General features: G+C 43.0%; 1 protein-coding gene across 3 annotated transcripts in view; it reads right to left on the bottom strand.

Moving 5' to 3' along the window:
- Positions 1 to 11084: 11084 nt before the first annotated feature.
- The window catches only part of LOC138982684 (F-box/LRR-repeat protein fbxl-1-like), an 86618-nt gene continuing 70222 nt past the window's right edge, over positions 11085 to 27480 (bottom strand). For all 3 annotated transcript variants that reach the window (XM_070356010.1, XM_070356011.1, XM_070356012.1), the window contains 2 exons: positions 19304 to 19483; positions 11085 to 16357 (listed from right to left, as the gene is read on the bottom strand). In XM_070356010.1, coding sequence (XP_070212111.1) covers positions 16186 to 16357; positions 19304 to 19483 — 352 coding nt within the window. In that variant the 3' untranslated portion in view covers positions 11085 to 16185. The remainder of the gene's footprint in view (positions 16358 to 19303; positions 19484 to 27480) is intronic.

Raw genomic sequence — 27480 nt, 5'->3', positions numbered from 1 at the left:
TCAAAAGAGGGTTTTAATATTCATAGCAGAAACGCACAATAATGCCCTTCATGTTATCAGCAAACAAAAACATCATTTTAGGCTTTTCATTCCAAAACAGTGATGCAAACACAAAAAGTCGATTTTCTCGAAACTATGTTTCATGGACTTGCTTCCTTCTGCCTTTACACGGCAGATTGGTAGCTCGATCCATTGCCAATTACTGAGTTTTAATGTTAAGCATCCTTTTAAAACATGTACTGTGTACCTTTGGAAAAGAACATTTGAACGTATTCTGCCATTTTTCATACATTTCTTGGCATTTTTCTGGAGACACCCACGTTTCTTGATGACGTCACAGGGGCGCTGGGATGTTGGCTTGCTGCGTAGGGTATACGGTGTATTATTGTCCACAACTGTGGTGCGAAGAAGGTATGTTGAAATGTCTCACGCATATCTTCTTTGCTCTTAGTAACTAAAGCGTGAGTGATATTGTAAGCACCACGCTTTGTACCGAAATCAACAAACATTCATTTTAACCATAAAAACTCTGACATGCAATGTCCCCGTGTCATCGCATCTTGCTCCAGATCTGAAGGTTTTCCGCGAAAGCTTCACGATAAATCATTTTGCCAATATCAAATATCTGCAGGATTTTCCCTCTTTCAACGCTATATTCTTTTGTTGTTTTCTAACCCAGGCATACGCCATACATAAGGGGGGGGGGGGGGGGGGGATTTCAAGGAACCTTGCCATACATAGAGGGGGGGGGGGGGGGGGGGGAAGGCGGTACTAAGCCAAAGTTTTGGATTCTGCCGGCGTTACCCATGCAGATGCAGAAAAAAATCTTGCTTAGGCCATACATAGGGAGGGGGGGGGGGGGGGGGGGGTTCTATTACCTGAAAACAGCATAGAGAAAATTGTTTTTTTCTCTCTACTTTTCTAACCCAGGCATGAGGGACGGATTTGAAAAATATTTGCTGAAATCTATTGCATACCTTTATTGGTTGTGTGTTTGTCTGCTGTGTGTGTACATTAGTTTATATATATGCATGGATGCTGCACTCGATTGTGTGTGTGTGTGTTTTGGCCATGTATATATTTTCTGTTGTCATTTACTGTTTTAGTTATAATAATATTTATATGCGTTTGAATCATTGTATATTTTAGACGTTTTAGATTTCCATTTTGAAAAAACAACTATGCATAGGCCATAATCCATTGCATAGGCCATACATGAGAGGGGGGGGGGGGGGGGTTCTATTACCTGAAAACAGCATCCAAATATTAATATGCGTTTGAATCATTGTATATTTTAGTCGTTTTAGATTTCCATTTCGTACAAACAAAAACAAAAAAATATGCATAGGCCTTACATGAGAGGGGGGGGGGGGGGGGGGTTCTATTACCTGAAAACAGCATCCACACACACATGCACACGTGCCATTGGACGTACCTTTATTGGGTATGTGTTTGTCTGTGTGTGTGTGTGTGTGTGTGTTTGGACCATGTATATATATTTTGTTGTTATTTAGTTATAATATGCGTTTGAATCATTATATATTTTAGACGTTTTAGATTTCCATTTCGTATCTTTACGATGGCTTTTACCTTTAATGCTTCCAACTTTCAAAATGCTGCAAGGCTGGGAAGAGACGCGGTGCTCAACACATTGAAATTTGTTATTTTATTAAGTTCACACACACTTTTGTCTTGGAACATCGTTTGCATACATGTACAGCATTTTTTATTGTTGTTGTAAGTGACAACAACCAGATCATTGGAAGACAGACAGGGAGAAAGAGATATTTAGAGTTTGTCCTCTGGATATCTGGATATACAACTGGCTCAACACTCGAAAGGTAAATCCCATTTATCAGTCTGTAAAACTTTCTTAAAGTGTTCCAAACCCTTGCTGGATTCTGCCACAGGGTTTATACTATAGAGAATTTGCAACATGATTCCACCATTCACCATGTTTCTCTCCCCCACCATGTTGATTTTGCCTGACAACGCCACGGCTCAACTGCCGGATGTTCGCTCTTTCAACGCTGCATTCTTTCGTTGTATTTCTTTTCTAATGTTCTAACCCAGGCATAGGCCATACATGAGGGGCGGGGGACTTCAAGGAATCTTGCTGAAATCTATTGCATGTGTCTGCATTCTTTCGGGTATTTTTTTTACCTAGAGGCCATACATGGGGGGGGGGGGGGTGTTCTATTACCTGAAAACAGCATAGGGAAAATTGTGCTTTTCCTAGGCCATACAATGAACGAATCTTGCCTTTTCTATTTCTCGTTCCCATGGCAATGAGGGGGGATGTTCTATTACCTGAAAACATATGCATGGATGCGTGCACTGTTTTGTGTGTGTTTGAACCATGTTTATATTTTATGTTGTCATTTACTTATGTTATTATATATGCGTTTGAATCATTATATATTTTAGACGTTATACTTTTAGTTCGTATCTTTACGATGGCTTTTACCTTTAATGCTTCCAACTTTCAAAACGCTGCAAGGCGCTGTGTGTGTGTGTGTGTGTGTGATCATTTTTTTTTGGGGGGGGGGGGGGGGCGGCTGGATTTGTACACCAATGAGCAAACGTACAAAGAGAAAATTTTGTTATGTAGACGTAATCATGCAAACGCGTCATTCCTGCAAAAACTATTCATTCACGGTTGCATACTTCTGTGTACAAGCTATAAATTTGTTTTTCATTTTCTTCGGGTATGGTGTCCCAACGACCAACTCACTGTGACCTCACTTCTCGCATTTGTGCAGGTGACCCTCCAAGACGGTGACCACAACTTGGCCTGTGAAGCAGTACCCCGACTTCGACAAAAACAAAAGCGATCTTTCCAGACCATCATCAACCAATTGTCAGATGCAAAAAAGAAAGCGAGCAAAGACTTCACACAACTAACCAATCTTAGGCGTGAAAATCAACGCCTCCAGTCGGCCACCTCATCTTCATCCGCACTTTACGTTCATGTACACCCACCGCTGCACCAAACAACCCTGCAGCAACGGCCAGCTCATCTTCATTTGCACTACGTTCATGTACACCCACCGCTGCACCAAACAACCCTGCAGCAACGGCCAGCTCATCTTCATTTGCACTACGTTCATGTACACCCACCGCTGCACCAAACAACCATGCAGCAACGGCCAGCTCATCTTCATTTGCACAACGTTCATCTACACCCACCGCTGCACCAAACAACCCTGCAGCAACGGCCAGCTCATCTTCATTTCCACTACGTTCATGTACACCCACCGCTGCACCAAACAACCCTGCAGCAACGGCCAGCTCATCTTCATTTGCACTACGTTCATCTACACCCACCGCTGCACCAAACAACCCTGCAGCAACGGCCACCTCATCTTCATTTGCACTACGTTCATCTACACCCACCGCTGAACCAAACAACCCTGCAGCAACGGCCAGCTCATCTTCATTTGCACTACGTTCATCTACACCCACCGCTGCACCAAACAACCCTGCAGTAACGGCCAGCTCATCTTCATTTGCACTACGTTCATCTACACCCACCGCTGCACCAAACAACCCTGCATCAACGGCCAGCTCATCTTCATTTGCACTACGTTCATGTACACCCACCGCTGCACCAAACAACCCTGCAGCAACGGCCAGCTCATCTTCATTTGCACTACGTTCATGTACACCCACCGCTGCACCAATTAAACAACCCTGCAGCAACGGCCAGCTCATCTTCATTTGCACTACGTTCATGTACACCCACCGCTGCACCAAACAACCCTGCAGCAACGGCCAGCTCATCTTCATTTGCACTACGTTCATGTACACCCACCGCTGCACCAAACAACCCTGGAGCAACGGCCAGCTCATCTTCATTTGCACTACGTTCATCTACACCCACCGCTGCACCAAACAACCCTGCAGCAACGGCCAGCTCATCTTCATTTGCACTACGTTCATCTACACCCACCGCTGAACCAAACAACCCTGCAGCAACGGCCAGCTCATCTTCATTTGCACTACGTTCATCTACACCCACCGCTGCACCAAACAACCCTGCAGCAACGGCCAGCTCATCTTCATTTGCACTACGTACTTTCATCTACACCCACCGCTGCACCAAACAACCCTGCAGCAACGGCCAGCTCATCTTCATTTGCACTACGTTCATCTACACCCACCGCTGCACCAAACAACCCTGCAGCAACGGCCAGCTCATCTTCATTTGCACTACGTTCATGTACACCCACCTCTGCACCAAACAACCCTGCAGCAACGGCCAGCTCATCTTCATTTGCACTACGTTCATGTACACCCACCGCTGCACCAAACAACCCTGCAGCAACGGCCAGCTCATCTTCATTTGCACTACGTTCATGTACACCCACCGCTGCACCAAACAACCCTGCAGCAACGGCCAGCTCATCTTCATTTGCACTACGTTCATCTACACCCACCGCTGCACCAAACAACCCTGCAGCAACAAGCACTCCTACAAACACATCAAACCACCTCGACAATGTCGACGTCCTAACGCTCAGTCAAATCATGGATGACGACATGATTGACGCAACACAAAATTCAACACAATCCACAGACACGTTTGATGCAACACAAAACGCAACACAAAACGCAACCCAGTCCACTTCAGATGACGCAGTCACATCGGGAGAAACTCTCCAAGCATTGTCTGAGGAATAAACATTCACATTCAACCCATTTTTTCCACAACTTTTTCAGAGTCAGACCGTAGTCCGCCGCTTGTGCATAACGGAGTGAAACTCACGAGCCTGTTCAGCGCGGTAGTGGTTTCGCTGTGCTGCACAGCGTTCGACACGATTGACCATGTCACGCTTCTCCATAGACTTCAGACTCTGTACGGCATCTCCGGTCCACCGCTGGCATGGCTTGAGTCCTATCTCATTGGCAGGACTCAGGCTGTGCTTGTCGATGGCCAGATGTCTGCTCCAGCCCCACTTTCTTTCGGCGTTCCTCAAGGTTCAGTACTCGGTCCCATCCTTTTCATCATGTACACTAAGCCCCTCTCCACACTGATACGAAACCATTCTGTTTTAAATCAGTCTTTTGCTGATGACACCCAGCTGTATAAACCCAGTCCCCTTGCAGAGACACATTCCGCCATCCAGACCATTCAGACATGCATCACGTACTGATGTTAAATCTTGGATGGTCGATAACAAACTTAAGCTGAATGATGATAAGACTGAAGTCTTACTGTGCAAAAAGAAAAACACTATATTTCCCTCTCCCCAACCTGTTTCTGTTCAAATAGGCAACATCGACATTCTTTTCTCACCATCAGCTAGAAACCTTGGATTCACCCTTTCATCTGACATGACCCTTAACAAACATATATCTTTAGTCTGTAGAGCAGCTTATTTTGAGCTTCGTAAGATCAGCACCATTCGCCACACACTCTCCTCTCAAACAACTAACACTCTTGTCTGTGCCTTTGTTCTTTCTAAACTTGACTATTGCAACTCTCTTCTCTCTGGCTGTCCTCTGTACCTCCTGCATAAACTACAAAAGTCCAAAACTCGGCAGCACGCCTCATTCTCAAAGCACGAAAACGAGATCACGCAACACCACTCCTTCGCACACTGCACTGGTTACCTATGCAAGCCCGCATTGCCGACTACAAACTGTCCACCCTCTGCTTTAACTTCTTTTCTGGCTCGTCTCCTGCTTACTTCTCTGAACTCCTCACCGTCTATTCTCCAGCAAGACAACTCCGTGCCTCTGCTGACTGTCACATCCTTACCATTCCACACACCAAAACCAAAACATACGGACAACGCACTTTTACTTTCTGCGCACCCACACAATGGAATTCTCTCCCCTTTCACATCTGCCACTCTCAGTCACCCCAACTGCCCAAGCATTCAAACGAGCACTTAAAACACACCTCTTCAAGAAATACAACCCCTGATTTTGTTTTTCTCAGTCCATCAGCTGTAGGCTACATGTTGTGTATTTGTTGTTTTAGTGATAATGTGATAATGTATATAAACATCAAGGGCTGTTTTCAGAATTGTTGATAACATATTCTGTTTGATTAAAGGCACAGTAAGCCTCCCGTAAACCATCACAGAGCTCCCCGAGCGTCTACATATAGTACAAGCATACTTCCATTTGAACGCTCACCGAACGGGAACATCCTGGCTGCTTTCTGTCGAGCGTGAGAAATTTTCAAAGAATTTATTTTCGTGGACTTGGTCCTTAACAACAATGGCGCCTCGTTTTGGTGCTGGACGGCTGTTATGAATACTGGAATTCACGCCCGGACAGTACGTAAGCCTCCCGTAAACCATCACAGATACTGTCAGGCTTTTACACACAGTACAAACACCCTTCCATTTGAACGCTCACCAAACGGGAACATCCTAGGTGCCCTACGTAAAGAGCGAGCAATTTTTAAAGAATTTATTTTGCAGATTGTCTCGGCGAACACTTTTTGGACCCATCCTGAACTCAGGTCAAACATGAGTTACTTCCCTTCGGGTCTCATTCTATCGATGTAAACTGGCGATAGCCGTGAATCGATGATTATCAAAATGTTTTTGGACCGTTGTGCGTTTTTGCGCTAGACCTAACTTTTAAAATCTAAATAATAAATTGACAGCTTGTTACACAAACATTCTTTAATCATAAAAGAATTCTTTTTTCATCAAGACAAGATCAGTACAATTCGAAGTTGTGAAAATTTGAAAAAAGAAAAGCTCGGAAGCAGGGCCGGGTCACGCAAGGGTCGTAGCAGACGACGGTTTATCAGTGCATATCGCCGTTCCTCTCAACAGTCAAAAGCCATCGCCGCTAGAGTTCTTGTGAACCACAGCCGTTTGTTTCGTGCATAAAAACGTGCTATTGTAAATAAGCTCACATCGAGTCGCATTCAAATGACTAACTGACGACTACATTGTGAAAAAGGGAAACTGGATCACACGGGTTCACGATGGCTCAGGGGTAAGATAAACCACGCAAAAATAAATTCTTTGAAAATTGTTCGCTCTTTACGGAGGGCACCTAGGATGTTCTCAATCGGTGAGTGTTTAAATGAAAGGGTGTTTGTACTGTGTGTAAAAGCCTGATCGGTATTTCCTTGTTTTCACAACCTATTTTTAGTCATGTTTTTATTACTTAGTTAGTGGAAGAATTTTTTGTAATGTATGTTTGATGGTGTATGCTTTTAATTAAGCGTTGTTGACTATAAATGCTTGTATAACTGTGTTTTAATTTTAAATGTGTCAAGCGCAAAGAGCATAATTGTAAAGTTATGATGTTGCGCTATATAAATGCTCATTTATTATTATTATTATTATTATTATTATTATTATTATTATTATTATTATTATTTTCTGTACCTCTCTTCGTTTTAACTTTCTGAGCGTGTTTTTAATCCAAACATATCATATCTATATGTTTTTGGAATCAGGAACCGACAAGGAATAAGATGAAATTTTTTTTAAATCGATTTCGGAAATTTAATTTTGATAATAATTTTTATATTTTTAAGTTCCAGAGCTTGTTTTTAATCCAAATATAACATATTTATATGTTTTTGGAATCAGGAAATGATGTAGAATAAGATGAACGTGGATGTGGATCGTTTTAAATAAAAAAAAAATTATTACAATTTACAGATTTGTAATGACCAAAGTCATTAATTAATTTTTAAGCCACCAAGCTGAAATGCAATACCGAAGTCCGGCCTTCGTCGAAGATTGCTTTACAAAAATTTCAATCAATTTGATTGAAAAATGAGGGTGTGACAGTGCCGCCTCAACTTTTACAAAAAGCCGGATATGACGTCATCAAAAGTATTTATCGAAAAAAAAAACGTCCGGGGATATCATTCACAGGAACTCTCATGTCAAATTTCATAAAGATTGGTCCAGTAGTTTAGTCTAAATCGTTCTACACACACACACGCACAGACAGACAGACAGACACGCACACACACACACACACATACACCACGACCCTCGTCTCGATTCCCCCTCTATGTTAAAACATTTAGTTAAAACTTGACTAAATGTAAAAAGAGCCCCTGCAATGAATACTCCATGCTTAATTCTATTTATCAGTTTTGGTGGCGCTGATTTAGCAAATGAAATGTTTTAATTATGTTGTGCTGGCTTGCAGCCCAAGAGAAATATTACCTTCATTTTTTCATTTTCATTTTTACATTTAGTCAAGTTTTGACTAAATGTTTTAACGTAGAGGGGGGAATCGAGACAAGGGTCGTGGTGTATGTGCGTGCGTGTGTGTGTGTGTGTGTGTCTGTCTGTCTGTGTGTGTGTGTAGAGCGATTCAGACTAAACTACTGGACCGATCTTTATGAAATTTGACATGAGAGTTCCTGGGTATGAAATCCCCATACGTTTTTTTCATTTTTTTGATAAATGTCTTTGATGACGTCATATCCGGCTTTTCGTGAAAGTTGAGGCGGCACTGTCACGCCCTCATTTTTCAACCAAATTCGTTGAAATTTTTGTCAAGTAATCTTCGACGAAGCCCGGACTTCGGTATTGCATTTCAGCTGGGTGGCTTAAAAATTAATTAATGACTTTGGTCATTAAAAAACTGAAAATTGTAAAAAAAAATATGTTTTTTATAAAACGATCCAAATTTACATTCATCTTATGCTCCATCATTTGCTGATTCCAAAAACATATAAATATGTTATATTTGCATTAAAAACAAGCTCTGAAAATTAAATATATAAAAATTAATATGAAAATTAAATTTTCGAAATCAATTTAAAAACACTTTCATCTTATTCCTTGTCGGTTCCTGATTCCAAAAACATATAGATATGATATGTTTGGATTAAAAACACGCTCAGAAAGTTAGCGCAAGTACTACCCCGCTCTTCTTGCCAATTTCACTGCCTTTGCCGTGAGCGGTGGACTGACGATGCTACGAGTATACGGTCTTGCTGCGTTGCATTGCGTTCAGTTTCATTCTGTGAGTTCGACAGCTACTTGACTAAATGTTGTATTTTCGCCTTACGCGACTTGTCATTACTTTATTGTCCCATCGCTGGGAAATTCGGGTCGCTTCCTCCCAGTGGAAAGCTAGCAGCAACGGAGTCGCGGTACCCAGGTGTCTGCGTGTTTAGGTGTATTCAGCCACCTGCACTTATGGCAGAATGACCAAGGTCTTTTACGTGCCATTGTGATGACACGGGGGTGGGACATGGCTTCCGTCTCTGGGTCTGCACATAAAGTTGACCCGTGTCCGTCCCGGCCCGAATTCGAACCTGCGACCTTCCGATCACAAGTCCAGTGCTCTACCAACTGAGCTACCGGGCCCCGGTAAATTTATTTCTTCAGGCCTAACCATCATAATGCCATATATGCATGGTGATCTGTAAACTTTTGTTCTCTGTGCACAATGCATGTGTAAACATTTTGTTGTTCGCAGAACGCAGAACCAATTTCACATTTTAACATTTTATTTTTAACTCACATGTTTGCTGAAGTGTACAAATTTTGTTCCATTTAGTGCTGGGTTTTTTCCCCGTCTCAAGACATATATGGTGATGTGTACAACTATTGTTCTCTGGGCACATTTTTTTGCACATTTATGTCCCTCACTTATGTCAATGTAGCCGCTAATTTGTTTAAGTCCAGTCAATCGTACAAACGTTTCATTGTGGGTGACTCGAGCTGTCGGGGTACTGCGACGAGATTTCTTTCCCAATTATATGATTGGTGTTATATATTCTTTTACACATTTTAACTTGCATTCATCATCTTGGTTGAAGCGTGACAAAATGATTTTGTCACATTGATTGAATTCTCAGACTGTCCACATTGACTGAAATCTCAGAAAAGGGCACAATTTAACGCTGTTTTATTATACGATTTGTTATTGTTCACAGAATCCACTGTATATTTACCACTGGGTTACTTTTTCATTCCTATTTGATGATGTGTAAAACTTTTTTTTGTACTGTGCACACTATTTGCTCATTTAATGCTGTGTTTATGTGTTTGTTTCACTCCCATGTGTCATATTTTCTTCCCCCCGCGGGTTAGGGGGAAGAATTTACCAATTTTTGTAAAGATTTTAGTCAAGCGGTATGTAAGAAATGTTAAGTCCTTTGTACTGGAAACTTGCATTCTCCCAGTAAGGTAATATATTGTACTACGTTGCAAGCCCCTGGAGCAAATTTTTGATTAGTGCTTTTGTGAACAAGAAACAATTGACAAGTGGCTCTATCACATCTCCCCCTTTCCCCGTCGCGATATAACCTTCGTGGTTGAAAATGACGTTAAACACCAAATAAAGAAAGAAAGAAAAGTGTCATATTTTCTGAGATTTCGGTCAATGTAGCCACTTTTTTTGTTTTGCCGCATTTAGCCTTTCCTTCGTAACTGTCTGCCTTCACCAAGCTGTAGATTCTTGCATTACTAATGGCGAGCAGCTCACGCAAGAAAACAAAGAAAGTGTATTCAAGCGCCGAGCCTGGTAAAAAGAAAATATCGCTACATTGACCGACATTTCAGAAAGCGTTACATGTTTGCTGCTGTGTAAATGGTTTGCAGTTCATAGCACATTGAACGCTGCTTTTCTTAGGTTTGATGTTTTATCACATTTTGTTGTTCTGTGTGTGCTAGCGCTTTTTGGGGGTAACTTTGTCGCAATTACTTCTAAATTTAATATGTTACTGTTGTCACTGCACAAGTCATGGCCAATCCACCACTGTGCCCTTCTTTATCTCTCCCAATAAATGTATGGCATTTTGTTCTGTACGCGCGTGCCATTGCACATTGAACACGTTTTTGTTGTTGCATGCTTATTCATAATTAACTCTGTAATTAATGAAGAAGAAAAAATCCTGTGCGGAGCACAGGTATTACTAGTATTATATAAACATGGATGTATTGTAAGTGTGTGTGTGTGTGTGTGTGTGTCTGTCTGTCTGTGGTCGCCATACCTCAGATGGCGAGAGTCAGGAATTGCATATAAAGGCCTGGCCACATCTGAGATTGTGAGGCGAACTTTTGACACGGGAAAATGTGTGCCTTTAAATAACAAGCTTAAGCAGACTGACCACAAACAAAGCCTGTGTATTAATTCGCTTAAAAACTCGTTTATTGCACTTGACACATTTCATTTCACACACAACAAATACTACATACTTAATTGCACCAAGGAATCAGGAAATCACTTTAACGACCTGACATTACACAGCTCTTAGTATCTAACCAGAAGAACTTGTTTTCGCAACGTTGTAACTTTGCAGCATTGTGGGTAATCATCACAAATCAAAATCAAATCAAAATGATGTGGACGGAAAATTGAACAAAATCTTAGCTCCCTTAGCTCATAAACATTTTAAAAAATGTTTGCAAAACCAAAACCTAATTAAATACACAAAAAAATTGTCTCAGAAACAGAAGAGGTCATGGTTCGAAGACAAAGATTAAAAGCATCATTTTGGCAAAAACGGTACTTTGAGCATAACTTGCAAAATAAATTAAAGCAAACACAATGAAAACTGCATTATCTAAAGACAGTTTTTGGCTCACGAAGTGTAGCCTTTGTTCTCGTAACTTTTGTCTGTCTGTGCGTGCGTATGTACATGTATGTACCGTAAAGTACCTTGTAAGCGCCCACCCCCCCTGTGCACCAATTCCGACCCAAAGTAGGGGGTGGGCGCTTACTAGGTACTACACCCTATGCACGAGCAGTTTTCAGTAAGAAATGTGATCTTTGATCACTTCGTAATCATATCTTTTTTCTTTTTTCATCTTCCATTGTTTTTCTTGTTCGTATTGTCATTAGAAGAGCTTGGGGAGACAAATGTCGTCGCATCCTTTTCTTGTCTGCAGAGGTGCCGCTGTCGGCCGCACTGTGTCTCTGTTTCCCTTGAACAAGGGGTCGTAAGCCTACGTCTTCTGGATATGGGCAGCAGTCTATTTTACTTGGCCAAAGACTGTTTTCGGCAGAAAGAGAGAGAGAGAGAGAGAGAGAGAGAGAGAGAGAGAGAGAGAGAGAGAGCGAGAGGAGGGAGAGTATTGTGTGTGTGTGTGTGTGTGTGTGTGTGTGTGTGTGTGTGTGACTGAGTGTGTATTTCCATTGGCGTTATTATTCAAATAGTCAAGAGCTGACAGCTTAAATGCAACGGTGTACGATTTGATCCGCGGCATCTTGTAATCATTGACTTGCAGGCGTTTAGATCCAAGGCGTGCAGACACACGTGATAGGGTTTGCAAGAAAGGGAAATCATTCACAAAACTAGCAGATCAAGTGCGGAATTTTTATTTCCCCTGATTTCAATGGTGTAAAGTGGGGGGTGGGCGCTTACAAGGTACTATACCCTATGCACGGTTTTGGACTAAAAGTGGGAGGTGGGCGCTTACTCGATACTGGGCGCTTACAAGGTACTTTACGGTATGTCTGTGGTAGAAACTTTAACATTTCCGAGTCTATGGAAGCTCGCATAAGAAGATTAGGTCTCGGTCAAAAGTGTTTGACGTCAATTAATACATCATGACGTCATGCCTCCCTGTAGTCTTTCTCTCTCGCGCGGTGTGTGTGTGTGTGTGTTCATTTTGTAGATCTAGCGTCTCCCACTCTTGCACTGTGTCAATGCTCACTGTGTATGTGTGACGGAGTGATTGAGTTTGTGTTACTGTTTGTCGATTTCTTACGTGAGCCTTGAAGGCTTCGCCTCTTGTTAAATGTGAAATGTACCAGAACATTTCACACCTTCTGAAATGCTGAATTTAACATCACGGACACTGAAGCCTTACCATTCACTAATGAACAAAGAAACAAACCAAAAATCACTCATTTAATGTGCATCGCTGTCCATAAGAGCGTACGAGAGTTTTCGGTCACACAACAACAACAACAACAACAACAACAACAACAAATGACGAGAGTGCTTCATTTTGTGTCCACCAGCCTTCCTTAAAGGTCGCACTTCAAAGATAAAAAAAAAAAAATCAGTACTTTTTTGGTGAACCACTTTTTTGACACTGCAAACGGACCCTATTTTATTCGCTCCTTGGGTCAACTCGGGACATGACACCAAGGGAAGTAACACCTGTCAAAAGTAGACAAACACAGTTTTCAAATTACTTCCCTTGGATGAGAACGGCTCTATGTCGCTCTCTTTCTCTCTCACACTCACTCACATATAACACACACAACAAACTTTCACGCTCTCCAGCCAAACATGATTGCATTGAAAAATACTGCTTTCCAAGACATGATCTGCAGTTTCTCAATCCACCGCTTGTATACAGTTCCATGACCACACGAACAGACAAATATTATACACACTCTTTACAGAAAAGCTAACCAGCTTGGATTCCTCACAGACAAGGCTGTTTGTCTGGCATAGTAAATCCAGCACCCAATCAACTAATCCAACAAAAAGAATCAAAATAAAACGCAAATTACACAAATCTCAGAAGTAAACATTTTATTACAAATTTAAACATTAATAAACATGAAAAAATAAATAAAAACCAACAACAAAAAGTGAGTGTCTTCTAAACGTCAAGCTGGTCAAACAATTGATTGTGAACAGCTTTATTCTCATGCTCATTCCACGTGCCTTTACCGTTTCACATCCAAGACTGATACATCGCTATAGATAATATCTCCAGCAAACATAGGAGACGCTGGTTTGTTTCGTTGCACAAATGAATGTCACCTTAATATAGTACTTACTGTAGTCGTTGATACTGTCCTCATTTCAATTCGTCAAAATACCTAAAAAGCAAACAAATCAAGTGGAATAGATTACACACATTCTATTTTAGCATGTCCAATTGACACCCTCCCACACTCTCATCCCTTAACCAAAGGGACACAGGAACATGACATAAAACAAGGAGATAACAAAGATACCATAATACAAATTAATCACTCAGCAAATCAAATGGAAGATGGGCATGAAACTGAACATGGTAGAAAGATTCTCAATTCATCTAGAAATTCATGAGTGATTTGCACTTTCCTCTCGCTGTGGTCTCAGTACAAGACAAGATCTACCCTTGGAACAAGCGGCAGTCAAATCAGAGAACAAGTTAAGCTGAATGAATAACCCATACACAATTTCTTTCATATATGCAAAGGCCGCCAAGCTCATTGTAATCAAACAGCAGTAAGACCTCGGCATAGACAGCTGTCAAAAGTCCTCTGGACACCCTACGTACGACGTGTTCGCCAGCGAGGCAAAGATAAAGAGGGAACATTTTCTGGGCTCGCGTGGCAGCAAGCACCATGTCTCCAGACTGTAGAAGGGAGTAAGGGAGACCACCACCAATCTGAAAGTACACCACGTCACCCTGCTTCAAGTATATTGTATGCACACCCCTTAAAAAGAAACGCACAACGACTATTTTCCTAAGCAAAACGTGCATACGCATTTAAGTGTCCCCTCACCTGTCTAAGCTAATCGCAGTTTTGTCACAAGTGGTAAAGGAAACCCAAAACGCAATGTCAGTCCCGTATGGAATCCTAGCGAACATAGCTTCCTTCCCCTGTAAAAGATGATGTACACTGCCTCAGATCTGTTCAAGCTTTAACAGGGAAAGGGTATTCTTTACCTAAAACACACACACACAAACAACAAAATCACCAGCCCAGCTACTTCCTGACAAAAGTTAGGATTTCTTTGCTCAATAAATGTTGTAACCGACACCCATGTCCATGTGTCCAATCAATTCAGCAAAACACACACACAACCCTGTTTTTCTGCTCAGTAAGGAGCCATGCTCTAGAGTTTTCATTCGTGTCACAGAGCCAGAACGCTATTATCCCGTGTACAAAGCCTGGACAGGTCAGTAGACTGTTCAGAAATAACTCTTGTCTAGTTTTGTATGGGTTGTGGAAGCGTTGCTCTCCCTTTCAATTCAGAAACCAAATGTTGTGATGCACAGTATAAGCAGCCGGGCTGTAGACTTGTCATGATATTGCTGGCTGGGAAGCAGCCGGGCTGTAGACTTGTCATGATTTTGCTGGCTGGGAAGCAGCCGGGCAGTAGACTTGTCATGATTTTGCAAGAGTTAGAGCGCTCTGATCTCATGCAAAAAGCCTGGACAGGTCAATAGACTATGTTCAGAAATAACTCTGTCAAGTTTTGATTGGTTGTGGAAGAGCATTCTGATAATCCTCGCTCCACGACTATCGCCAGTTGTCTCTCTGACCGGACGCGAAAGTCCTACGTGAATCTATCAAAACCAGAATACAGAATGATCTCCCATATGTTGTTCACGAGCAGTGTTCGCGAGACAAAAATGATTGCAGATTGGCCGACTTCGACAGTGATCTCCGTTCTGTTCTTCACAGTTATGATAAAGACATCGTTCTGAGGTCAAAACAAGTCGAAATTTTGGGACTGCTGCCGGAAGGAGACCGTAATATATGGTTGCATCACTGTCAAAAAAATCGTCTGCTCCAGCGAACGCCGAAACCAAACGGTTGATTATCACGTGACACTTATGCCATATTTAGAGTTGTTTGCACAGTAAATACATCCGCGAAAAATAGCTCGCTTGAACTTGTCTAAAATAAAAATTCCTCTGTAATTTAAAAATTATAAAACACCATGAAAAATCATTATCGACGATCGCGAATCTGCTTACATCCATAACACATTACAAAAAGCTCTAAATATGTAAACAAAATCGGTTTCCTTGCCAGACAAGGAAACTCAAGGCATCATGTCAGGGAGAGAATGAGCCGAACTCATTTTGACCTGAGGTCAGGATGGTGGAAGAGGTGCTGTCCTTTGTTTTCAAAGAAACACTTACAATGGCACTGTAGCTTGCATCAATGTTTCTATGGAAAAGAAAGAAAACACAAAGGGAAAGCAACTCTTTCACAACCCATAAAAACTCGACAGAGTTATTTCCGGACTTTGTCTGTTGCACCAGATGCCTGAGATGGTTTGCACAAGAAGGAAACCAGGGCTGCGGTGCACGATTGGAAAGTGGGTGCCACCCAAACGGGAGAGAACAAACCGCGGGGTCTGATTGGTTACAATCACAACGACTATCAATTTCAACCAATCCAACACCGCGGCTGGCTCCCGACCGGTTGGTAACATTCTCGTGCACCCGGGCCCAGGTCTCTCAAAACAGACGCTTATTGTTTTGCACACAACTACAGTATCGGCTTTAAATAACCACACAGGTTTTTTCTTGGTGTTGTTCAGTTGAAGAGCAGGTCGTTGTAGTTGGTGAGGAGACTGACGATGCTGGTGGTGTAGTTGGTGGTGGTCCGGACAGTCTTCTTGCGGTCAGCTCGCTCAAAGTTGGACTTGACCAGCTCGTAGTACTCGCCATCACTCAGCGTCAGAGACTTGAGGTAAGGACACCGCAACCTGCACAACACGAGAAGGAGAAAGATGATTGAAGACCACTCACGACTAGCCATGCACTCAGGTTGAAGGGATATGAATAACCGACAACCCACTAACCGTACAAGTACATTATAATTAGACAAGATCATATACCTATGTCCCAGGAATGACGCCACAAAAAGGAGGTCAAACTACTCTAAGGGTGTGCCCTCTCGAAGCGTGCTGAAGCTGACGTCATAGGAATGCCAGAGCTAGACTTGAACAGGGAACCGTGAAGACTAAAGCTTCCTACGAGTCATACACTCGTGACGTCACGATGTAGTTTGCATCCGCTCATTCACGGATAGACTGTTTTTTTCAAGGATTTGGCTAGAGGTGTGTGTGTGTGTGTGTGTGTGTGTGTGTGTGTGTGTGTGTGTGTGTGTGTGTGTGTGTGTGTGTGTGTGCGTGCGTGTGTGTGTGTGTGTGTGTAGTTGTGTGTGAAGTTGTGTGTATTCGTGTGTGTGTTCGAGTGTGTGCATGCGAGATACCCGACGTGTTTCCATCACAATCTAAATTTTCCAACCTGTGAAAAACATGGCTACTGAGGTCACGTCTTTTTAATCATTTTCTTTTAGAAACTATAGAGCTTTACCTGCACACCAGTGAAGGACCCTGTCTCAAGGGAAATTGCAAGTAGTGGTGTGTCGGCCATGCCATGAATAATTTAATATACGGTTTTTTTCTGCAGTAAAACAGTTTTACTGCAGTAAAATTGAAATCAAGAATGCTGCAGTAAAACGGTGATGTTGTTTTACTGCAGAATAGTCTGTCACAGTTTTTCTGCAGAAAAACGAACGACCTTGTAAAGTAGCGTTTGTATTCGTCACCCCCTGGGATAGTATAATAGTTTGTAACTATTGGTAATTCTGGATGAGTCCATCTCTCGACAGAGGGGGGCTCGCATGCTCCAACGTTATAATGAGCCAGTACAAAATTCTGCAGAAAAAGTGTAAACAGGTTTTCTGCAGTAAAACAACAGCACCGTTTTACTGCAGCATTCTTGATTTCAATTTTACTGCAGTAAAATGTTTTGCTCCAGAAAAACCCGTTGCTTTGGCGAAAGATGACACTATGCAGAAATGCTGCAGAAAAGACAGTTTTTCTCCAGCATTTCTGTTTTTCTGCAGAATAACTGAATAATGCCAAAATGCTGAAGAAAAAGTGTAAACAGTTTTTCTGCAGTAAAACAACATCACCGTTTTACTGCAGCATTCTTGATTTAAATTTTACTGCAGTAAAACTGTTTTACTGCAGAAAAAAAACGTTGCTCTCGCGAAAGATGACATTATGCAGAAATGCTGCAGAAAAGACAGTTTTTCTCCAGCATTTCGGTTTTTCTCCAGAATAACTGAATAATGTCATAATCCGCCAAGAGCCAGTACAAAATGCTGCAGAAAAAGTGTAAACAGGTTTTCTGCAGTAAAACAACAGCACCGTTTTACTGCAGCATTCTTGATTTCAATTTTACTGCAGTAAAATGTTTGGCTGCAGAAAAAAAACGCTGCTTCGGCGAAAGATGACATTATGCAGAAATGCTGCAGAAAAGACAGTTTTTCTCCAGCATTTTGGTTTTTCTGCAGAATAACTGAATAATGTCATAATCCGCCAAGGATAGACTTCAAATGCGGTGAAGTGGGAGACAATGTGGCAGTGCCCGTGCCAATGGTCGATCGTGGCAGAGGTGATGCCAGAAATATTTTAGGTGTCATTTTAAACAGAGACATTTCAACTGACATTTATACTGTAGCAGTGAAGGTCGGGGTTTTAAAAGTGCGGTATTCACGAAACCAATTTGATTTGTGCCCTCAAAGACTGCTCTCCATGAGAGATGTGAATCTTGACAAACACATATCTCTTCGCTCTGCTATTATAGCAGAGTCAGCATCAGGGAGCCAAGGTTTTACCAAATGCAATTGTGCTGGTGGGCCAAAAAAGTGCCAAACGAACAAATGTTCCTGCTACAAAGCAAAACTAAAATGCAATTCAAAATGCCATGGAAGCCTCACTTGCCGCAACAAATGATTTTTTTAATGGAATGAGTGTGCCAATGGTCTGTTCTTTTAATTCAATACAATGATGTTTTGTGAATAAATTCTTCTCTCCCGTCAAAAAATGTGTGTGTGTGTGTGTGTGTGTGTGTGTGTGTGTGTGTGTGTGTGTGTTGTGTGTGTGTGTATGGCATAAGGCTTACAATGTTTCAGTAAATTTGTAAATTTCCTGGGTGTCAAACTCAGTAAATTTGTAAATTTCCTGAATTTTTCAGTAAATTTGTAAATTTACTGAGTGAAATAGTAACTTTACAAATTTACTGAAAATTTCAGTAAATTTACAAATTTACTGGTTTGATGAATTTACTGTAACATATTTATATATATGAAGTCTCCCCTATATCGCGCGCGTATCTCCAGACGGACTCGGACTCAAGGCGCAGGGATCTATTTAGCCACAAATTTAAAAAGAAAAGAAGAAAGAAAGACAGAGAGAGAACAACACTAACGAAATCATACGGCTGTCTGCTTACACTAGGAATAATTGTGCGATGATGACTCGTGAACTTGAACTTGAACGATATCAATTTTTGTTTTTACGTTGCGAGCTACATCTATCAACACGCTCATGTTTTTTTAAATCCCGTTTTAACTCCGACAATCACACATAAAGCACCATCAGGGACGTTGTTAAGCCACACATTTCCCCCTTTTTTTCCCCCCGTTAGAATTGGAACATTTTTATAACCAAAACAGGTCGACCTTCCCCACCACCTCTATACACAGACACCGCACAGCTTATACCCCCCCTCCCCTTTTGCCAACTGTTTCCTTCACCCACTGTATCACACACACACTCACACACACACACACACACACACACACACACACACACACACACACACACACACATCCTCCCCACTCCCCCCCCCCCCACCTGATGTGGTCGATGAACTTGTTGGACTTGTCAGAGAAGCGCAGCGTGTCCGGGTCCCACTGTATCTCGAGTCTCTCCAGCCGGGCACAGTGCTGGGCGAAGGCCTCCACGATCTGGTCCACGTGCACTCTGCTCGACATCTTGAGGAACCAGCCGTTAGCCGTGCCCAGCACGCAGATCCTGCAACACACGGGACAGTCCAATCAGTCAATGTGTGTCTTATTTTCTCTGTGTGTGTGTGTGTGTGTGTGTGTGTGTGTGTGTGTGTGTGTGTGTGTGTGAGTGTATGTGTGTGTTGTGTGTGACATTTTCTTGGGATGTTAGGCGCTTATAAATATTATAAGATGTTTGATGGGTTTGGCCGCGGTCAATAAATATGAAACAAAAGTCGATATGCCCCCCGAGGACCGACAAAAAACCTGGTCTGTCAACAAACCACCAAACATCGTTTTTGTCATCATTTTGGTAGTGAGAAAATAAGTGCACAATCAACCCAGGGAGCCATGCTTTGAAACACGGGTTCCGTGCTGATAACCTCACGAGTCCCGGTTTGATAACCACTGGCAATCGACGATGGCCGTGGAGCGAGGATTATCAGAATGAGCTGGCGTGTGAAAGCAACTTTCTGTGTTTTTGAGTTCATTAAATGTTGGGATGAATATGTCAGGTTTGAGGATGCACAGTTCTGTAGGTTCATCTCGGTATTCCACCCCCTCGGCTTTCTGTTGTAATTATTAAGCTGAGTGATCGAATGTGGAAGCTACGTTTGGTCAAAGGTCACAGAAGATTTGCGTCGTGCAGCGAAGGAAAGAATCGCGATCTTGTTTCCGACTCAGTACCTCTTTGTTTTTCATTAGACCTGTCATTCTGCTTGCTCGGCTTTGTTAGATGTTTGCATATCTTGTTGCTATTTTCTTTGCTTTTATTATTGTTTCTTATTTGCGCTTCGTTTATCGCTACAACGTCTTGTGCACGGGTCAAAATGTGTGTGTCAGGGATCGTTTTACTTGAACTTGACGTTCGTGTTTCTCCGAACGTCTGTGTATCGAAACACAGATACACGCACTCCATGACTCTGTAAGAAGACAAAACATATCGCTAGGTTTCATTTGTTTTTGATGAATGTATGACCTTTCATGAAGTAGTTTTGTTTTTTGTTTACTTTTGCCAGTTTGCCAGTTCGTTTTTGGAACTTTGCAAAGCAGTGTCGTGTCGTCTGTTTAGGTCTGGGGAAACACCAATGAAAAGAGCCGAAGAATCCCCGAGCGTTTCTATTGGGTTTGCTTTTGATTATCCATGTGTAACCTGCTTCCTGCAACTATGGTAATCGGGGATTTATTGCATGGGGAACATGAGATTTATTTCCCAGGTGCTTGTGAATGAAAACTCGTGAAAATGATGACAATGTAGGATATACCCCATAAACACACGGTCAAGTTCAGTCAGTGCTTTATAAATTACAACGATGTTTTAGGGCTGCATAAATGTAGCGTGTGCCCAACAATTGCGGACATGAGACAGTCTGGCCGGAAACTGATGGTGGACCTGTTGGTCCGGCGGAGTCCTTGCGGCGAACTGCAGTCTTCGTCTTATCAACAACATTGACAGTCTAGCATGGCGATGGGAACGCAAAAGAAGAAGAAGTATGCATTCGAGCCTGCTCTGGAGAAACTGAAAAACTATATACACATTGACCATCTGTCCGTGATGACCATCGCATAGGATCCTCAATAGTTTTACTATATAATTAGCATTTTTATATCGAGCACCTGTCTAACGCATGGACTCGAAATAAAAAAAACAAGAAAGGTAGGTTGTTGGAACGTTTGTTATTGACAAAACAATACAGTCACAGATATATCGACCCAACGGTCTTTCCAGTGAACAGACAAGCTCTCAGTTTTTAGTGCATGGACTAAAAAGAGTTTGTCTGTGCACTGTAAAGACCGTTTTTATTTCGGCCCAAACTGATGCAGTGATGGTTTCAACCTGTCTCAGGCGACCACTCAAACTGATGCAGTGATGGTTTCAACCTGTCTCAGGCGACCACTCAAACTGATGCAGTGATGGTTTCAACCTGTCTCAGGCGACCACTCAAACTGATGCAGTGATGGTTTCAACCTGTGTCAGGCGACCACTCAAACTGATGCAGTGATGGTTTCAACCTGTCTCAGGCGACCACTCAAACTGATGCAGTGATGGTTTCAACCTGTCTCAGGCGACCACTCAAACTGATGCAGTGATGGTTTCAACCTGTCTCAGGCGACCACTCAAACTGATGCAGTGATGGTTTCAACCTGTCTCAGGCGACCACTCAAACTGATGCAGTGATGGTTTCAACCTGTCTCAGGCGACCACTCAAACTGATGCAGTGATGGTTTCAACCTGTCTCAGGCGACCACTCAAACTCATTTTGTTTTACGTTGTGCTGTCTTGACCCCACGGGAGATGGGGGTGGGTGGGGGTGGGTGGGGGTGGGTGGGGCAAGGAATGCTTAATGCCATAATAAAAACGGGCTTCCTAACATTTTAGGAAATGACAAATAACCGCAGTTTTATTGTTCATTTCCCTCCAGGGGTGAATACTACCAGCAGATGTGAGTGTGTGTGTGTGTGTGTGTGTGTGTGTGTGTGTGTGTGTGTGTGTGTGTGTGTGTGTGTGTGTGTGTGTGTGTGTGTGTGTGTGTGTGTGTGCGTGTATGTACTGAACAAGTCCGGCATTTCTCGATTTGTTTTCTACAGGGAAAAAAAAGCTCCCCAAATTCTCCCTCTTACAAAATATGTCGGTAACAATCACTTTCGCATCACCAAATCTGTGTGAGATTCAATAAAGTTCGCACCAAGTCTGTTGTATCGATCACCGAGCAACGCAGCGCAACACGCATTACCTATTCCATTCTCGAGTGTGTTTCACAGAAGCGCACCCCCTCCCCTTCCTCCCCCTATCTGGCGAAACCTGAATACCAGACGAGTCTATTCCACTCGGAACAGGGGAGGTAGGCAGGTAGGTAAGTAAGCATACACGTCAGCGTAATGCTGAGTGCTGATCGAGCCAACTCCCGTCTGTTGGAAGCGGACTTGAATAATGCTCGCTCTGCCGACACAAACGATAAACAGTGGGCGCTCTTGGCGGACTGGGCTCATTAAAGGCTGACATAGTCCTATTTAATTAGTTTAATTACTTCCAGGGCTTTTCCCATCGTTGCGGGGATGTATAAATTAAGCTTCCTGCAAAGTTTTAGGTTTGAAGTCCTTACCCATTACGAGAAATAATTAATTCTGTATTGCATTGTTTAGCAACTATTCTCCAGGTCTTGGGCTATATTTAGACCGTTGACGTCACTTCGTGACGTTTCGTAAACCAAAGATGGCGTTTGAGACTGTTCTGTTTACATTCGACACTATCAACACCACAGTTTGCAATACTGAAATAATTTTTTCTGTGTTCGAAAGCTACAGCGAATCGTTATTATAACCCCTTAGGTACAGTTTTATAACATTATTGGCACATGTAAACAATATGAATTAATTAATGAACGCTACGAATATGGCAGCCTTTAATAGAGGTTGAGTTGTCAGTTGAAGAGGCTAGTTACAGAGGAAACATTCACGTTTCGCCCGTAATTATACATGCCGCAGGTCTCTTAGACCGTCCGTGGCACAGGCACTGGGTTTTTGACAAATGATGATGATGATGATGATGATGATGAAGACGAGGAAGAGGACAAGGAGGAAGAGGATGATGATGAGGATGAGCGGATGAGCATCAGTGGTAATGATGATGATGATGATGATGATGATGATGATGACGATGATGATGATGAGCAGGAGGAGGAGGTGGAGAGGGAGACGTAATATTTAAAAATAAATCATTGCTATTTGAATTTTTCCACATGTGCATTTTTATTTGCATGCGTGTGTGTGTGTGTGTGTGTGTGCCACGGTGTGTGTGTGCGCGCGCGTTTGCAGACGAGCGTGTTCAGGTGTACACGCGTGTGTGTACATGCCCCTGCATGCGCGCAGGTCCGCGGCACACATTTACACGTGACGGCCATGGTTCGTCAGTATCAGTGTGTTATGTGCATCGCTCCGTGCACTGTATTAATGCACTTCTCGTTCGCCCCTCCTCACCAGACCAGCAACACACAGATACCGGCATCGTTTCCAGAACCAACTTCCGCCCTTTATTGCCGGCAGGCTGGAAGTGTACACTGACGGTACATATTATCTAACAGATCGAGGAAGAAATCAGAAAGACAAACGAGCGCACAGACAGGTAAGAGCCAGAGGAGAGGAAGCGAAGTGCAGTGCGATTAGCGCACACTCGGGGGAAGATGTCGTGAGGTACAAACCCGTCTACTACTGGCACACGAAATGCCATCAAAGTGCAGCCTAAGTTCGTGTTCTCATCCGCGCTATAAACGCGAAAGAGACCGTCGGATGATTCAAAGTTATGAGATACCGAACTTCCTCGTTGTCTAAAACCTGACACTCAGTAGGGAAATTCAGTGTTGCTTCTCGGACGAGGTCGATTGTGCAAAGTCTAATTCACGCAGCTTTGGCACTGAACTTTTTTTGTTTGTTCAGTTTGTTTGCTTAACGCCCAGCCGACCACGAAGGGCCACAGGCACTGAACTTTCACGGCCGGGCTCATTTAAGGGACTATGCATGCACACACGTGTATTGTTTCCTCTCCGTCTTTTCTTCGTTGACGTTTAATTGTACAGACACCCTGTACAAGAAGAGAGAGAGAGAGAGAGAGAGAGAGAGAGAGAGAGAGACAGATAGAGAGACAGAGACAGAGAGAGACAGATAGAGACAGACAGACAGACACTGAGAGAGAGAGAGAGAGAGAGAGAGAGAGAGAGAGAAGAGAGAGAGAGAGAGAGAGAGAGAGAGAGAGAGAGAGAGAGAGAGAGAGAGCGCGAGAGCGAGAGGCCTGTTTGTAAGAACAGAAAATGCCGCGTATCAATGGATTACACTTTGTCAGTGATCTCTTGAAACTGTTCTAAATTTGACTGCAGGTTATTATTACCGCTCCCAAGGGCATAATGCGTGAGTATCATATGAATCGCATAATTACTAGTGTAAATGGTATCAGTATGCCTGTGAACCTTCCCTTCAGCTGTCGCGTGTTAATCTTGTGTATGGCAGGCCAAATCTGTCACATTAAAAGCTGCACTGAGTAAAATGTTAGCAACAAAAACACACACACCCACACACACTGAACAACAACAACAACAACAGTACCACTAAGCACAGTATCAGAAAAGTGACGCTATGTGAGAACTGATTGAACCGTCCAACTAGGGGCCGGTAATATGAACAGCGTATTTTGGACGGTCGAGCAACCACAGTCGACTGACTGTCAAGTCAGTTGACTGCAGTCTGCTGACCGGCCGTGTTTTGACGGGTAATATGTGCAGCGCGGTAGCACTGACAGTCGGCTGACTAGACAGTCAGCCGCTCAGTGGTATTTTTAGAACATTACAACTTCCGATGTAAACATCGGTCCTGTTTTGGCGGTACCGGTATCTAAATTTCGGCGCCGACCCTAAACTTTTTTTTTCCAAACTCAAATTTTTTATTTTTTTTTTGGGTGGTAAAGGACAGGGTGAGAAAATTTGATCATTAAAAATCTGAAAAATGTAAAAAAAATATTGTTTTTAGAAAACGATCCAAATTTACGTTCATCTTATTCTCCATCATTTGCTGATTCCAAAAACATATAAATATGTTATATTTGAATTAAAAACAAGCTCTGAAAATTAAATATAAAAAAATTATTATCAAAATTAAATTATCGGAATCAATTTAAAAACACTTTCATCTTATTCCTTGTCGGTTCCTGATTCTAAAAACATATAGATATGATATGTTTGGATTAAAAACACGCTCAGAAAGTTAAAACAAGTAGAGACACTGCGGTCGATCGACCGAAAAAGGTGCCTGTAAGCCCAACCGCAGTCGGGCGACTGTTTTCAGTTGGACCGGCAGTTGTTCGCGCTCATATTACTGACTTTTGCGGTTCAACGTCGACCCACCGTCAGTTTCACGGTCAGCCGACCGATGACTAGCTACATATTACCGGACCCTATAACAATCTGTCGCCGCTGTTCAGCACACCAAGTGACAAACGCGAGGTGAAGGTGGCAATGCCAAAGTATAGCAGCCCACGAGTGACAGTAGTGAAAGGTGTCTGTACGGTCACCATCCAACACAACTCGCCACATGTCAACATCCTTGTTTGTTGCATCACTCCCACACCTGTCTCCACTCACATGTTTGTTTGTTTGCTCTACGCCCAGCCGACCACGAAGGGCCATATCAGGGCGGTTCTGCTTTGACATAATATAACGTGCGCCACACACAAGACAGAAGTCGCAGCACAGGCTTCATGTCTCACCCAGTCACATTATTCTGACACCGGACCAACCAGTCCTAGCACTAACCCCATAATGCCAGACGCCAGGCGGAGCAGCCACTAGATTGCCAATTTTAAAGTCTTCTGTATGACCCGGCCGGGGTTCGAACCCACGACCCCTCGATCACGGGGCGGACGCCTTACCACTAGGCCAACCGTGCTGGTCCACTCACATGTGGCGACAATTGAGTATGCCAGTAATATCCTTGGCACAAGGGGTAAAAAAAAACCTAAAAAAATAAGGCCTTATCAGTTTCTTTAAGGCCTAATTTTTTCTAGCCTTATTTATTTTTGGAGTGAAGACCCTTTGCGCCAAGGATACCAGCAAGTGTTTGCTGGGCAGAGCAGTGAGCGTGAAGCAGGACGCGGAACACACGATGAACAGATTGCAAACAACACATCACACTAATTGCCTCCATTGTGCTTTATATACCTCTTCAGGGCCGGACCAAATGAGTTGTAAGGGGGGGGGGGGGGGGGGGGGGGTTCCTCCTTTTTTTGGGGGGCAAATCAGCGAAAAAAAAAAAGAAAAAAACCCCACTCAAAGCAAGGTACATGCTTTTTCCAGGGGTGGGGTTCCGGAACCCCTGGAACACCCCCCTGGGTCCGGCCCTGCTCTTCCACGATAACATCAGACATTCGACATGCTTTGCAGACAGCAAAAAGTCATGCTAATAGGACCAGAGACAGTGTCGATCGACTTTTGTTGACTGTATAGATACTACTTTATGCACAACCAAGCCTTTACTGCGTATGTTTGGGGAACGAGTGTTCTTTCTAATTCCAGCTCAATTATTTGTTTTAACATACACGGCTTCATCACAAAGATTTACACCCATTCGCATATATTATGTAGGCCCTATTATATATTATGCCTACTATTTGTTCTATGACGAGTAGTACAATAGCAGCAGACGCGCGTTTGTATAATGCAAAACGTTGCTTGGCCGGGGTTAAAGGTAGTCACTCAGTGACTTAGCTAACTAGCTAGTTAGTTGGTTCTGTGGTTAGTTAGTTAATTAGTTAATTATGGGTAAGTCAACTGCCTTGGTGACGTTCAAGAGGATTCTTGCAGGAGGTGTGTTATGTTATGTCAGGTGACAGTTATGTGCGTCCAACTTGTTGTCAGTGACCCGATGCATGCAGTGCAAAATGTGGCTTCGTTTCTTTCGCGGGTCTTTTATTCAGTTGAATTCAGGACCAGACCTTCAGAACTTGTTTACGCCAAAAGCGTCAGTTCATGTCCCCCCCCCCCCCCCCCTAACAAGTTTGCAAAGAACTCATTTCCGTGAGAAGGTTTCGATTTTCTGTCCTCATAATGAAGTTTGCATCATTTTACTGGCAAATACCTCGTCAGTGTCCAGCCCACGTTATTTCCGCTCCAGCCTCGAGAGGCGGCGGTAAAATGACATTGGATATCTATTACATGTACCACGTAAAGCATGCCGGGATAGGCCCCATCGATTCCGGGAAGTGGGAAATAATCGACTGATAGAGATCCGTTAGTGATACGTCAGTCGACGTCATTGTCGCGTTGCGTTCCACTTTGTTGAGCCGCTCATCCGAGTAATTGGCTGGTAGGAAACCCCGAGGCGGCCTGGCCTGTGTGTCAGGTACTGGATAATATGCCGCTTCGTAACATTTTGTCGCGGCCATTTTTGTCTTTCCGTTGGCATCTGTCTTAGATCTGGTTCTGTCTGTCTGTCGAGTACTTGCTCCCTTTCGGTTCTCGTGCCTTCTTAAGGCAAATTCAT

Source organism: Littorina saxatilis, linkage group LG12 (assembly GCF_037325665.1).
Source record: "Littorina saxatilis isolate snail1 linkage group LG12, US_GU_Lsax_2.0, whole genome shotgun sequence".
Classification (NCBI taxonomy): domain Eukaryota; kingdom Metazoa; phylum Mollusca; class Gastropoda; order Littorinimorpha; family Littorinidae; genus Littorina; species Littorina saxatilis.
Note: the sequence above shows the minus strand (reverse complement) of the source record. Positions and strands in the feature narration are given on the sequence as shown.